This window comes from Diospyros lotus, chromosome 3 (genome assembly GCF_014633365.1).
Source record: "Diospyros lotus cultivar Yz01 chromosome 3, ASM1463336v1, whole genome shotgun sequence".
Taxonomy (NCBI): Eukaryota; Viridiplantae; Streptophyta; class Magnoliopsida; order Ericales; family Ebenaceae; genus Diospyros; species Diospyros lotus.
In genome coordinates, this window is record NC_068340.1 from 2,891,624 (window position 1) to 2,907,037 (window position 15,414).

A 15,414-nucleotide genomic window follows, 5' to 3' on the forward strand; every position below is an offset into this window, starting at 1 on the left:
TGTGTCTGTCTCTGTCTCCCTCAGTCTCAGACAGAGAGATCTCTGACCTCAATGACTCACAATTCTCTCACTCGGAGATAGATCTTCTTCGTCTTGGTTGCTCGTGAGCTTGAAGAGGGTGGGTACGGAACCGGTTTAATAGTTTTATTTTATTTTTTCCAAATTTTTATGGAAGATTCAATATTTATGTTTATTTGCAAGGTTCGATGTTCTTTTCAGCCGATTTTTTTTGTTTTTTTTTAAATTTAATTTATACTAAGTCAAATTCAAATTAGATTTTAGTAGGGTTTACAAATCTGATTTGATTTTATTTAATTTATATAAATATAAATAGTTTCGAAATCTCATCATTTATTAATATGTTTTAGTATTGTTTTATTTTGATTTTATCCTTTTTTAAGGTGAGAAACTCGAAACAACTCTCATAACACAATCAATTTTTGACTCAACACATACAATCTTACTCTAAAAGTTATGATCTACCTCTTCTCAATTCAAGATATACAAACAATTGAAACTCAAGCTTTACATTTCACAAATCTAGAATTAATTTCGATACGATTGCCCAACCAGATCAAATTCATATTTACTTTGTTGGGTTATATTCAGTGGATTATGTTTTGTGATTAGAGATTAACTTTGGGTTCAAATTTTCAAACTAGATTATAGTAAGTTTGGGTCTAAATTTATATAATCCAAACAAACTAGATTATTATTTCATTTTTCATAATTTGAACCCATAAAAAAGGAGGAGGAAAGCAATCATATCCACAAATAAGAACATAAACCAAGAAAGTGTTATTGGAAGGGAAGCTTGAGAAAACTCTCTGAAAATAGCATGTGAGTGAGTGTAAATGATACTTGAGAAGTGAGAGCAGTTGGCAAGATTTTATGGTAAAAAAAAAAAGGAATGAGAACCTACCAACCATCTTTTGATTAGGTATCTTTCGTATCAAAGAGTCTAAATCTAAATAGATTCACTTAACGTAAGGTGACCATAAACATCATATAAATTTAGAGATCAGATTGGCGATGATTCGGACTTCAATGACCAAACTGAATTTGTTTCTCTTATCTAATTCTTCAATAGGGCCAAACCAAACCAAACCAAACAGACTTCATGCCCTCCTAATTTGCGTCCAATTTTATCCTCTCACTGTGTAACTGTGAATTACTAAACTCCTTTTCCTGTCCACATCTTTGTATCATACGATGATACGATCATCCTTCAAGCATGAGTTGTTGTTGTTGTTCCAAACTCCAATGAGCTCTCACCAGACGAAGAAAAACAAGCCTGAACCGTAATGCACTTACGACTTTGACTACGGTTGCCTAAAATTGAAACTAAATAAACTCACTAAAATAATTTTAATGACTCGAGGCTATACAACTGATCAAGCATTAATTAATTCTATTAATTAAGATAAAGTGGACTACCTTAATAATAGCACATTCATCATTTTTGGGCATTTGAAATGTAGGCTGGCCGGATTAGCCAACCCCATCGGCTCCGTATAATCATAATTTGCCTTCAGATTCTGCAATAGCTCCCTCTGAACAAAGGACCAAAACCAACCAAAGTAAAGATTTAAACATCAGACATATTAACAACTTGTCGTTATAATCATCCATAAGAAAACTTGCAGTGACATCCTACTCCCCGATCGTTTTTCTAGGTTATTTTATGGTGTATTTCCACTGGTCCAAATCCAGTTGTCTTAAGCTTTATTTCCACAGCTTAACGTAGCTGTCATGACTTGCAGAAGCAACCATTCCCGTGAGAGGCGACTGTGCCAGTGCAGCGATTATATTGTCGTGCGCTCGAACTGTCATGCTCTTGTTCTCAGCCATATTCCACAGCTCCAAACACTGCAAAACACAAAATCAGTGTCATTATTTGTTAATAAGCATGATACGATTATGTGCACCACGGGGTTAGGGGACTTGAAGCTGCATTATGCCAGGCGAAACAAGCTAGTATTTGAAGGGTAATTACTAAACAAGTAAAGAAAACGCACGATTATCATCTCCACAAAAATAATCAACGACGCAGGACGGAAGCGAAAACAAGGAAAAGAAAAATCTTGTTCATAATGCACGAACGGGCATGCTGGATTATTGAACGGAAAAGTTGATTACAAACAGTAACTTCTAGATATATTTATAGTGTTTGGCTAATCCAAATCTAACTAATACTTGTAAATAAAATCCAACTAGAATCCTAATTCCAACTAGAATCGTAAGAGAAATAAAATCCTAATCAACCTAAAACAAGGAAATATTAAAACAAACAAACATAATAAAAATATTAAAATAAATAAGCAGAATATAAATATTAAAATAAAACCCTTAAATGAAGTCTTCGATCTGCTCCGCATCAATCAAGATGACAAGATTAAAGTGGACTTTGTCCAACTTCGAGCTTTAAAAGTATTTACTAATAAAAGGTTCCATAAAGATGCCCCACAATCATCATGATAAAAAGTAAATTTGTTTTGACTTTTATAACTATAAAGACTAGACAGTACTGCATCTCATATGTCGTGCTAAATGTCTAGAAAGCTGGAAAAATAGGGTTCTATATAGCGAATGAGTGGATGTGAATTTGCAAAGAAAGTGTGCATCGGTGGTCAAGCTCATATTAGGCTATTAATGTTGAAAGAGAAATAACTGCACATACCCGCAATCCGCCGATCACCAAAAGGGCTGAATAACTTGGATGAAAAACACAAGAATGGAACTGACTGCCGTTGTAGCTAAGCTCATGAATGCACTCCCCTGAGGCTAATGACCATACTTTAACGGATTCCTCACTGACAGATGCCAAATAGTCTCCGTTGAGATCCCAGCACAGGTAGTTAACCACTCCAGAGTGCCCCTAAGTCCAGATGGTTAAAGTACCAATGTCACGTGAATGACTGTTACATACTCAACATGCAGTTGTTTGTGGATACAACAAAAATGCAAACCATTGCATAATGCAACCGTTAGTGGACACCACCAGAAATACGAACCTGGAACGTATGAATTTGCCTGTCAGTTTCAACATCAAAGATGGACACCTCCTTATCTGATGCTGCTGCCAGTAGATGTCCAATTATTGGTTGAAATCGCACTTGAGCACTGCCTCCTTGCTGCAAAAGGCAAAAGGCAAAAGGCACTCAGAACTCTTGAGCAAGTACAGTGCAACTTCAATATTTTGGTAAAAGATTGCCAGAAAACAAAACCTTGGAAACACGAGTGCAGGAGAATGAACTGATGCTCCAATACTGAATTTCATTGTTGCTGTCACAGAAACAGAAAAGATCGTTCTTCTTGGGATGGAAATCTAGGGACATGACATGAGAAGAATGTCCAGTATATGCATGCAAGCAATAGCTTGGCTGCAAGAATAACCACACTTAAGTGACTGGGATGACATTAGCGAATATAAACTTCATATGGCATACTTCAGTATGTGATCAGCACAAGCAAGGTCGCAATTATTTTAAAAATGGTTGCTATATCAAGGTCTAGTGTAAGTTCAAAGAAAATCACATTTTCAGCATCCCACAATCGCACAGACTTGTCAAATGATGCTGTAGCCAGTTGAGTTGAATTCGGTCTGAAACGAATATCTGTAATTAGAGACTGGTGTTCTTCTGGAGTCCTTTCTGTTTGCAGTGTATCCGTGTTCCAGAGCACAGCCTGGATAAAACCATTATGCTTTTTTCATCAGTGCTTCCTATCCATACTGGCTGGCAATTTGTAAATGATATGCAACTACTAAATAAAGTGAACTCTAACAGATAATGTTGAAAGAACCGCCTAGATAAAACCCATTATGTCTTTTTAATCAGTGCTGCCTATCCATACCTGATGGCAATTAGTAAATGATATGCAACTACTAAATAAAGTGAACAAGAATGGGTAATATCCCAGAGAACAGCCTGGATAAAATCCATTATGCCTTTTTAATCAGTGCTTCCTATCCATACTCCACGGTGATTGGTAAATGATATGAAAACAGCTAATACAGTAAAAAAATTTGCATTTGGAACTAGCAGGTACGCAAACAGCTAATGCAGGTAAATCAGTGATAACATATATCAAAAGTTAAACATCCTTTGGTACAAAGTCCAATATTCATGCTTAACTATATTATACAGCTGGGAAACTGCAGCTTTCAGATAATTCTATTTTCACTATCCTGTGTAACATACCTTCCTGTCATGTCCAGCGCTGGCTAGCAACTTCCCATCTGAAGAAAAATGACAGCAGGTAACTTTATTTCTTGTCCTTATACAACCAAACTCCGCAAAGGAAAAACCTGAAATGGATGACAAATTCCTAAGCAATATTCAAACAACCTCCAACACAGCATGCATAAATAGGGATGGCAACAAAACCAATAAATGACAGAAAAAAAAAAAGAAAAAGAAAAGGAATGGAGAAAGTTATGAACTGAAGAGTCTTCTAAGGTTAAATCCTAATACTCAAATCAAAACTTTAAAATAGCCCAATATTTGTAGGCATCTTCATTGCCACCCGTGATTGGTCTACATGGCCTATTGTATACACCCTCATATAATATAAGGCATCTCAAAGACCAAAGACGTGTAGAAGAAAGAAAGGGGCTAAAAATAACTGAAGAGAAATAGAACAATAAAGGAGGGTTTTAATGCCCTTGCACAGAGAGAGAGAGAGAGAGAGAGAGACGAAGGCAGGAGGGAGTTCAGATGGGTCTTTGATCTTGAGAAACAGAGTTGAGGATGAGACAGAGAAATAGTATGGAGGGTTGAAGGGTCCATTTAGTCAACTTTTTGTTCTGAATTTTCTGTTTAATTTTCATTATTTTGAAAAGAACTGCCAAGCAGGGGCAAAATTATAACTTTGCCCCTGCTGGCTGACCCAATCAGCTGATTGAGTCAGCACCAAAATCATTTTTCTTTTAAAATGAAAAGAGAAAATGGACTTTAATTGCTTCTTTCGATTTTAAAAAAATTTGAGAACTTTTTAAAAAGCAAAAACAGAAAAAAAAAATGGTTTTTCACATTTTTCATTTTCTTCCTCTCACTGCCAAAAGTGACAACACTGCCGCCCCCCCCCCCCCCCCCCCCCAAACCCGCCCCCCTGGGGTGGTTGGAAGTGGCCAGCGCCAGGGAGGATAGGAGAGGGGAAAGAAAAAAACAAAAAATAAAAAACAAAACTGGAAACAAAGCAAAGCTATCAAACAGAATGATAAGTTTTTATTTTTAAATGAAGATGAAAATTGAACACAATAAAAAAAAACAAAAATCAGAACTGGAAACTGAAAGTAGAAAACTAAAGGGTCTGTTTAGTTGTGGAAAATAGCCTTAGTTTTCCAAAAAAATTACTCCATAGAAAACGAAAAATTAGAAAACTTGTTCAAATACAAAAAAATTTCAAATAGAAATGGAGAATCCAAATTTGAACTGTACTTGGAAAACTCTTAAAAATGAGTTCTCTAAGCTTTTCTTATTAATTTGGAGATTTGGAAAACATGATTCTCCACAAAATTTTCCCAAATCATCTCCATTTCCTTCTGTACACAAAAGAAATCTCTCTCTCTCTCTCTCATATGTTTCTAGATTGGAAATTAGTTGTCTATATTTTTAGCATATGAATTGCATTTTCCAAATTTTCTATGGAAAACGAAAACTAAGATAATGCTGGTAGAGAGAAAGAGAGAGGCTAGAGAGAGATTTCTCTTGATAGAAAATGTAAAGAGATGGCCGGAAAGATACAAAAATAAGAGGAAGTTCACTCTTGAGAGACAGACTGAATTGAAGGTTAAAAGTAGAAATTTTTTTGTTGTAGCAATAAAAAACTAAGGTTGCATTTGGATACAAAAATTTAAAGTGATGTTATTTGAAGTTCTTCTATATTTTGGGTCCAAATCCAAGGTGTGGATTTGAACCCAAAACCAAATGCTTTCAATAAAGATGTATCCAAACAATGAATTTGGAATTTCAAATTCCAAATGGTAGGGTCAAATGACCTTTATCCAAATGCAACCTAAAAGTGTTTGGTTAAAATATAATTGCATCTGAACTTTTCCCACCTTGACCCAAACCCAACCAGGTTTTGGATATACAAATCCCAAATCTGCCCCTACCTAGAAAAGAACCCCTGTCCCATCAGGGATGGGACAGATTGGGAACCCGAGAAGGTGAGTTCTCTCAGCCATCCCTATGCATAACATATTATCATCAGATTATCATTAATACCTTTCGACGACTCTGGTTTATGCTCGGTGAGATTTTGTTTTACAGTGCCATATAGATCTCTTCCGTCTCCTCCATCATGTGACAAAAATGATTCCACATTATCATCCAAAGAGCCAACATCTCCAAAATTTTCTATGTCTTCCTGCACTATCAGTCAATGTTTAAGAGGCATTGTAATGATTCACTTCATGTAATGGCTGGAAAATTCATTCATCAGACAGACAGATTCATCAACACAGAATCAAACATGTTTTTCAAATCAACTACTCCTTCTGGAGGTACTTTGTTCATAGTCTGACTGCACTCAGAAAATGAGAAAAATGTCCACAAACTCAAACGAACAATAGAGGTGAAATTTACCATGAAGGCAAGATACCTAAACGAACAATAGAGGTGGCCAAGCCCATGATACCCCTTTTCGACAAAACACAGCTATCTACATGTGAAGTTTAAAAAGGAATACCAGCTGATTCGTTGATGATGTTAGGCCTCCTGCTCCTTCTGCACCATACATCATCAAGCTTTTTGGCACACTGGTACCATGCTGAAGGCTACTTGCAGTAGTTAATCCATCACCAGGAGTGTGAGTGGAGGGTGGAGAGTTCGGTGAAGGGCCCACTGTATTTCCTGTACCTGTACTGTTGGCAGGTCCAGAAGAAGAGTGCTGTTTCCTTTTCCGGTTATTCTATATTATGATCAACAGCCAGTGAATAACAATCAGGTTAAACCCAAGGAAATATTAATGGGTCTTGCCAACCATTCATATCTTGGCATGAGGTCATACGAAAAGAATTTGCATAAAAACCTGCTGCACTTGCTGTTGCTGCATCTGATCCTGTTGCTGAGAGGAAGACTGTTGCATCTGGGGAATTTTCATCTGTTGATTACTCTAAAGAATCAGAGGAAGCTTTTGTAGACATTCACACATGCACAAGCATGCTCACAAGCGAGCGCATGTATATACCTCCAACTAAAGGCTGTAATTTCGCAACAGTAGAGATGAACAAATGCCAGGGAAAAAAATACAGGAAAACTACCATAGTGAAACTAGCTTACTCTTCGTACATATTCATTAAGGGGAAGAAATATATGAACCAGTACTAATGCAACCACCAAATGACATGCTGGCTCATCTCACCCAAAGACATAGATGGAAGCAAGCATATAACCTCATGCAAACATGTTGGGAGATATCAGGCATTTAAAGACATGACTTAAACTACAGATATACTAGAGACTTCATTTTCTGTACTTCCCAATTTAACTCAACTCAGTTAAGCTTGCCCAACTACTAAGATTGGCTGCATGAATATTATTTCATCATTATGCTGCATAGAAGGCTTTGATTTCTACCTTATCAGTACTAAGAAGAAAAAGAATACAGGAAACCAACTCCCTTATTTAATTATTTAACTGGTAATAGTATACAACCATACTGGGACTCGTCCAGATGTCCTGCTAGAAGTGGCAAAAATCCTTTCAGAAAATAAATAAATAAGAGTAGCCACATCTAACTACAATCACATAAACATATGCTGGGCCTAGATTGAAAGTAACCAAGAATAGGCAATCATACAGCCTTTGAGAAGCCAAGACAAAAAAGGGGATTTAGTAAATATATTACCCACAATTCTTTTAAAGCCTCTCAAAATGAAATATTCGGAAATGTTATATATTCATAACCTCCTTCAATAAGTGTAGATATACTTAAAAGAACTCTACATGCAGAAGTTTAGATAACATGGGAAATCTTCTCCAGTACCACAGTTTTAATCAGCAAAATCCACAAGATTAATGGAGACTGAACATACTAGAAAATACAACAATGAAGAGATAAAGCAGCAGAAAAGAAATAATTGAATTATATAAATATGACATCCCAGCTGTCCAGCGTGCATCATATCGCTCGCACAAAAAAGACATATCAGGAAGATGCCTTACCTTTGATGGATTTGACTGTGCCGGCGAACATATAGAACCATCATTTCTTGCAGTTTGAGCATCTTTAGCATTCAAGCTACCCCTTGGTAAACCACCGAACCCAAAGTTACCTGTGCTTCCTAGGTTTCCCTGAGCCTGAGCTTGTGCTAAAATCTGCTGTTGTTGTGATGCCAAAATAAACTGATTTTGGGTCTGCAAATTTGGCTTTGGCATTTGCAACCCTAAACCCGGCCGCAATTGGTCAATTCCCTGGATTAACAGGCAAATTCCAATTAACCTCCAAATTGTACGTATCAAGAGAGTATCCAAGCAAAAAAAAGGTCCTGAGTAACTCACAGTAAGTGGCCAGCCCTTCAATGGCAGAGCAGAAACACCTTGATTCAATCCTGAAAGAAGAGGTAAATCAGGAGGATACTTATTTAAAACAACTGGATAACTGTTGATTTTCCCCCCCAATTCATCTGAATTATACAGCTGAAAAGGAAGCTTCTAACTAACCAAAGACAGGAAAAAACAGAACAACATTCTCATGTCAAATGAAAGTGGGAAGAAAAGACTCCAAAAAAGAATGAATGTTTCTTTGACTTATACTGACACGAAACACCATTAGTTTGACTTCATAATATATTCTTAGGCACCATTCATATCAGCTCTCCACAAGAATGTAGTGAATTCAGCTCTTATAAAGCTTTCCGGGATTCTGGATCCAGTAAGGATGAGGAGTGTCCCAGTCATAAATTTTTAACTTATACACTAACAATAATAAAGAATGGAGTAATGCTACTGACAGTTCCTGCTCTTGCTGCTTATGTTTATCATTAAGAAGTCAATACAGGATATTTTTTCTGTTCATGATCCAGATTCATTGGTCACAAAGAATAAAATCACTGTTCCTCATGCTGATAACGATGCTCCTTAGGGTGTGTTTCTAAATGCTATGATAATGTACCTGCACCACTCAGCCCAGATTTTGACTGCAAGATTCCTTGTCCATAAATTGATGAAGGATCCATTGGCAAAGACTTCTGAGTTGCACCTAGGTTAACTTCTGACTTGATGTCCTGCACATTTGCAAAAGATTAAATGGCCCATGCTTGTCAGATATCTTGATTATTTTTGAACAAATAAGAAGTGCAAATTTATGGTCCAAATAGTTACAGTTGTGAGCTGAGGTCGTCCTTGCATTTGCTGCAAAGCCACAGACATACTCCCGGGATGGCCTTGTGCCAGATGCCTGAATCAAAGGAACAAAAGGAAAAATAATTTCAGCATAGGTAAAAGGTGCTCGTCCTTGATGTTGAAAAATAACTTCTAAAAACTTGCCCTTGATTATTGGCTGCTGATTTGAGAAGGGCCATCCTGTTTGCATCAATAAGGGCTGTAGAAGTCTCCGAATCCATTGAATGGGGTTGTTTCATTCTTTCTTCATACATTTTCATAGCCAATACACTGGCTGAAGGCTGGCCAATTACTCCTTCAGAGTTGATAGCATTGATAGGACCACCAAGGGTAGGATGATTGGGATCCCTCCGTTGCAACTGAGCATTGCGCTGTTGCATGAGTTGCAGCTGCTGCATCTGTAGTTGTTGCTGGTGTTCTCTTGCCTTCATTTGTTGAGTCTGATTTCTCATTTCAACAAAAGTAAGGTAGAACAGAATCAAATTGGACTCAATAAAAAAAAAACTACAATCCACATTAGCATTCTGGTGGAGTACCGATAATAGTCTAGCTTGAATTACTTGTATTACTGATAATCGAAGGGAATTATAAAGATGGAAATTAACAAAATGAAAGAAAATTTGACATTGGAGAGGTCCACGCTCTCCCTCTATATTCACCAAAATATTCCCTGCCTTCTACTTTATTTGCTCCTCTATTTATAGGAACATGTTGCCCGCACATCCCCCCCCCCCCCCTCTCACTCGCTCTTCCCATTATACCCCTTAACTAAATTTGTTGTCTATGCATGCACCAATTGGCCTTCTCCCATTTCAGTATCCTTATTCCGCCCTTATTTCTTACGTCTTTGGTAGCGGAATGTTATGGGTTGCCTATCAATACTCTCCTCACGAACTCACCTTGTCCTCAAGGTGAAAAGCAGGGAACTATTGTAGGGTTCCCAGGTGGTCCAGGACCAACTTGGGCTTGGAGTATGTGAATCTTGTCTTCAATTCGCTAGGATGTCTCCATGATTTGCGTTAGACCCGATGGCTGTGTAACACCCTAACTTCTGCCTTGATTTATGGCTTCAACCTGTTAACAAAAAGGCCTTCCAGTATGGCCTTTGAAACTTCACCCACCGAGGCCGCCAAAGTCTCAAAGAAGAGATCGTAGTCCCACACGGAATCATCCTGCCTGAGGGCCAAAAGCCTCTCCTCCATTGATCCCTCCTACGAAGACCGGAATCATTTACGTATGTAGATCTTCAGCTCCTCCCAATTCCTAAATCCCCTTCTCCATTGCTCCCATTGGTACCAAGCCAAGGCTCCTCCTCCAAAACACAGTGCTGTTGTTTCGATTTTCTCCAACTTCGTAAACTGATTCACTTCGAAATACCTTTCTGCTTGAAACAGCTACTCGTCTGGGTTGTCTTTGTTGAAGATCGACATCTTCAATATTTTGTTACGGACTTCCCTCCTCTAATTTATGTCGCCCACTTCCCCTTTTTCCCTACTGTTGCTCTCAACATCATGGGTGATCCTAGAATTCAAAGTGGATTCTAGCATGGGTTGCTCCAGCATTCCCTTGCACTTCCTCTCTCTTTCTTGTTCTTCCCATTTTGATCTCATGAGGCTGAATTGCTCCATCATGATCAACATATTCTTCTCCAAGCTCTGCATTCACTACATCTCCGATTTCAACGAGTCTAGCCCACTGAACAATCTGTCCAACTGCCCCTCCAAGACTCCTACTCGCTCAGTGAGGTTAACCATGGGAATCGATTTTCTGCTCTAATACCAAATGGTGGAGTACTGATAATAGTCTAGCTTGAATTACTTGTATTACTGATAATCAAAGGGAATTACAAGGCTGAAAATTAACAAAATAAAAGAAAATTGGAGACATTCGAGAGGTCCACACTCTCCCTCTATATTCACCAAAATATTCCCTGCCTTCTACTCTATTTGCTTCTCTATTTATAGGAATATGTTGCCGACACATGCCCCCCCCCCCCCCCCACCGCTCTTCACATTCTACCCCTTAACTGAATTTGTTGTCTACACATGCACCAATTGCCCTTCTCCCATTTCAGTATCCCTATTCTGCCCTTATTTCTTACGTCTTTTTTAGCGGAATGTTATGGGCTGCCTATCACATTCAACCATGAAAGGAAAATTGTTAAAGAAAATTCTGAGTTACCTCTATGTATGCTGCTGCAGCTTCAGAATGCTTCTCATTTGTTCTTGCAATGAAAATGTCCCAAAAGACGGACCACCATTCAAAGAGAAATCCCCCAGGTGCATCAATAGCTACAGATTTAAACCTTTAAATTACCACCGGAGGAGTTTCAAGCTTGAATATTCTGATTCATGGAACAATTTTATCCCTATAGAACGAGAACCATGTTGTACATACAACTACCAACAACTCAAATTTGAAGACACTACAAACTAATATAGCAAACAAAGTTACACCAGAATGTAAAATGACAACATATCAAGCTTTAGTTTCGCTGTGGGATCAGCTATGCAAATTCTAGCTCACAAATTATCTAGAATTGTGAGCTGACAATAATTGTAAAAATACGGCCATTACCTACTGGATCTGTGGCAACTTTCCCCTCGGTCATAAAAGCTTTTGCAGAATTGTGCAACTTTCTTTTTAGCAAATAGTCATGAATGTAAACATCAAGCCTGGACAACCAGTAAAACAGAATAATGAGATCAACACTGTTATGATTTCAGGTTAATTATAGTAAGAAAATAAATGAAACCTAACTGGCATGTGGTTGCTAAGCAAGCATCCCTTCCCCCATCCCCCAACCCCCAAAAAAAGGAAACAGCATGCTCGTGATGCACACACAATTTTCATCAAACAACTACACAATTCCTGAAGTAATTTCAGAAACATACGAACAATTTTTATCAAATAAATAATTCCTATCCTGACGTGAATCCAGTAACAAGTTCCCTAATTGCTTTAAGAAAATCTACGTAAAGCATAAAACTGAAAAGGATTATATTTTATTTCTCTTTCTCCCTGCAAAATGGATTGAGGATATTAAATTTGGCGTACGAAGAAAAAATATAAGAAACAAGCTAACAAGAGAACCTCGGTGCGTACATCTTATCAGCTTCCCAATTGCTCTGCGCCATAATTTGGTGCCAACACAGATTCCGAAAAGCTAGAAAGCGATCACTACGCTTGCTTTTACAGTCGAGTCCAAAACCCTACAGGTTAGGTTGCTCTCTTAGCATCCACCGGGTAAATTAGACAAAGCACATTACAAATCCTACTTAAAAGAATTCAAACTCCAGTAATCAAAATTATACTCAGCACTTACCAGCAGTCCAGTAGATCAACCCTGCATTGTCGATCCAAACAAGATCTCCGCATTACGATCCCTACTTCGGACCAAATCAACATCAAAACAACCAGATTAACAAAATTCAGCAGAAGGAAAAGAAGATCCTCGCCAAAATTCTTCTCTCACAGAGTAAAGAAAAAAAAAATCATTGACAAGATAATAATTGGGACTACAACCACTTGCATCAGCAAGAACAGTTAGAATTGTCGTGTTTTCCTAACTTTTTATCAGTTCAGCAGCAGTTCGAGCAGACGAACTACAGCACAGTTCAACAGTACCGAGATTATCAAAATTCGTGTTCCTTCGGCGATAGGGACACGAGATATTTTACTTCTGAGCGAACTACTGCTCCAGAAGTTGGAATTCTGGGTATACCAGTCGAGTAGAATCAGACTTTTCTCGAGAAAGATCGTTGATTCTTACCAGAGTCTGAAGCGGAGAAAGCCCTAGGCCCCTAGCTCCGCCGAATGAAGCCGAATAAAAAGATCGGCTTAGGTTCGGTGGAGAGGTGCTCGATATTTAATTGGTTTGGAAATGGGGCCCGCAGGTGCCGTACGCCAAAACATAAATGCCAGAGGGCTTTGCGGAAGCAAAGGTGGGCCAGTTGTGGCGCTATGAGCTCGTGCAGGGGGTGACGTGGAGAACATAGGGGAAGCAACGCGTTCGATGTTTAGCGGGTGGGCCCCTCTCGCCCATGGTTAGTTTCGGAAAGAAATTCGACAGGCGGAGGATCATCACCAGCCCCAAGTTTTTCCATTTCCTATTTTGAATTTTATAATATATATATAGAAATTGCATCACATGACACTCGACCCCTTGCGCGACGTAAAAAGGTGTGACGTGGAATATAGGAGTTTTACTAATCACTAAAAGTGAGTATTCGGCCGAACTGAAATTGCGCAAATAGAATAGATCAATTTAAAATAAATAAATAAATTAAATTGATCAAATAAATATTTAAGCTAAACAAATTGAAAAATTAAAAAATCAAATCAATTCAAAAAATTGAGAAAAATGTTATTTTTGATATTTCGATTGATTTAGTATTTTAATTTTTTTTAATATAGAAATCAAACTGAATAGAAATAATCAAAATCCTCAAACTTAAAAATTCAACTGAATCAATCTACAATTTGAATCCAACCCCTACAATTTTGACCAGTTTAGTTCAATTATTTCATTTAAACAACATGTTACTCACCCCTACTAATTACGAGGTTCATTATGTTTCTTAAGTAAATTAAGTTTTTAGTATTTGAATATTTTATTAGTTAATAAAATATTTTAAAATAAAATATATTTATTACCAACTAATAAAAATGTTAAAATGTTGAAAACAAATACATTAAATTCACTTTAAGGGGCACACATTAGCAAAAACTCGTGCTTGTATTTTGTTGGCCAAAAGCATATTTTTGCATTAAGTTTTTATAATTTTTCTTGTGGAATCTTAAATTTTTTGTCAAATATGTCTTTGAATTGTACAAAATTACTCATTTAAATACGTAACTATGCACACGAACTAATATGCCAATTTTCTTGCATCTCCTCAACTCTCTTTCTCCGGCATCTTCTCAAGTCCCCTTCTCCTTTCGATTGCATCTGCTCAACTCCCTTTCTCTCTCTCCGACATCTTTTCAATTCCACATCTCTCCGATTGCGCCTCATTTATCTCCAGCGTCTCTTGTATCTTCTGCTGCATCTCTTACATATTCTTCAGTCTTATCTATTTATCTCTAGCATCTCCTTAGTTTCATTTTCTTTCTCCAGCTACATCACCTCAATTCCAACAGCGTCTTCGGTCTCCCTATAATTTGTATCCAATTGCGTTTCCTCGACTCTCTCTCTTTCTCTTCAGCTGCATCTCCTTTCTCATCGATGTCTTCTGTGTCTCATCTGGTTATGTCTTTTTTCTCTCCAGCGTCTCTTAAGCTCTTTTTCTTCGTCTACGATACCTCAAATTTGACAATGTTTCTTGTCTCCTTCTCTCTATTCGGCTGCATCTTATCGACTCCATCTTTCAAACATCTCATCAGCTCATTTTCTCTCTCCACCTAACTTGATTCTAAGAATGAGGAAAAAGATGATTCTTCATAATAAACCATATATCGAGTCTCGGCAGCTTTGACTTTGGCATTCTCCTCATTCCTCTTCCTTTTTACATCTTCATTCTACACTCTTAGTTATTCCAATTGCTTAGGTAAGGGCTTTGTAGCTTCGCCGAAAAGATAGAATGAGCTGAGAAGACATCGCAGAAGAAAGAATGAGAGCTGATGAGATGTCATCAAAAAGAGATAGAGAAGAGACATTGAAAAAGATGTAGTTGGAGAAAACAAAATCACACACACACAGATATGAAGTTGAGCAAATGTCAGATAGAGAAAATGAGCTAAAGAGACATTGCCAGATAGAAAGATGGAGCTCAGGAGACACCGTCGAAAAGAGAGAAGGAATTGAAGAGGCATCAGAAAGAAAGGAGACGCTAAAGAGAAAAATTGAGAGGGATATGAGGAGATGTTGGAAAACTGTCATGTCAATGCACATGTGTATCGCTTGCTAGTCATGTATTTAAATGAGTTATTCTATATGGTTCAGAGACACATTTAGAACTACAAAAAAAATAAGATTCCACAAGAAATAAAAAAAAATAAAAGTTTAGGGACAAAAATATACTTTTTGTGTATTTTGTGTCATATAATAATATTTACACATGCA

The 15,414-nt window shown here is 37.6% G+C and overlaps 1 protein-coding gene across 4 annotated transcripts; it reads right to left on the reverse strand.

The window, feature by feature from the left end:
- Positions 1–1,434: 1,434 nt before the first annotated feature.
- Positions 1,435–13,219, reverse strand: LOC127797467 (transcriptional corepressor LEUNIG_HOMOLOG-like). Of its 4 annotated transcripts, none has more exons than XM_052330392.1 (19): positions 13,123–13,219; positions 12,676–12,736; positions 12,456–12,562; positions 11,928–12,025; positions 11,532–11,641; positions 9,495–9,790; positions 9,330–9,405; positions 9,121–9,232; positions 8,508–8,557; positions 8,172–8,420; positions 7,036–7,107; positions 6,694–6,915; positions 6,231–6,372; positions 4,203–4,309; positions 3,538–3,687; positions 3,228–3,383; positions 3,015–3,134; positions 2,681–2,878; positions 1,435–1,869 (listed from the first exon to the last, which is right to left on the reverse strand). In XM_052330392.1, the coding sequence occupies exons 3-19, from the start codon at positions 12,485–12,487 to the stop codon at positions 1,726–1,728; spliced, it is 2,334 nt and encodes a 777-aa protein (XP_052186352.1). In that variant the 5' UTR covers positions 12,488–12,562; positions 12,676–12,736; positions 13,123–13,219; the 3' UTR covers positions 1,435–1,725. The 4 variants fall into 4 exon arrangements, with proteins under 4 accessions (XP_052186352.1, XP_052186349.1, XP_052186351.1 ...); XM_052330389.1 differs by having other exon boundaries at positions 12,444–12,562; XM_052330391.1 differs by having other exon boundaries at positions 12,444–12,562; positions 12,676–12,739; positions 13,123–13,197.
- Between the last annotated feature and the right edge of the window lie 2,195 nt (positions 13,220–15,414).

What these genes read in the sequence shown, in the direction of transcription:
- LOC127797467 (XM_052330389.1), bottom strand. Translation starts at nt 12,487, where the DNA reads ATGGCGCAGAGCAATTGGGAAGCTGATAAGATGTACGCACCGAG. An exon ending in TAAACCAGAGTCGTCGAAAG is followed by an intron (nt 4,310 to 6,230) that starts GTATTAATGATA and finishes CATCCATTTCAG; the next exon opens with GTTTTTCCTTTGCGGAGTTT. An exon ending in CCTGCACTCGTGTTTCCAAG is followed by an intron (nt 3,135 to 3,227) that starts GTTTTGTTTTCT and finishes TGCCTTTTGCAG; the next exon opens with CAAGGAGGCAGTGCTCAAGT.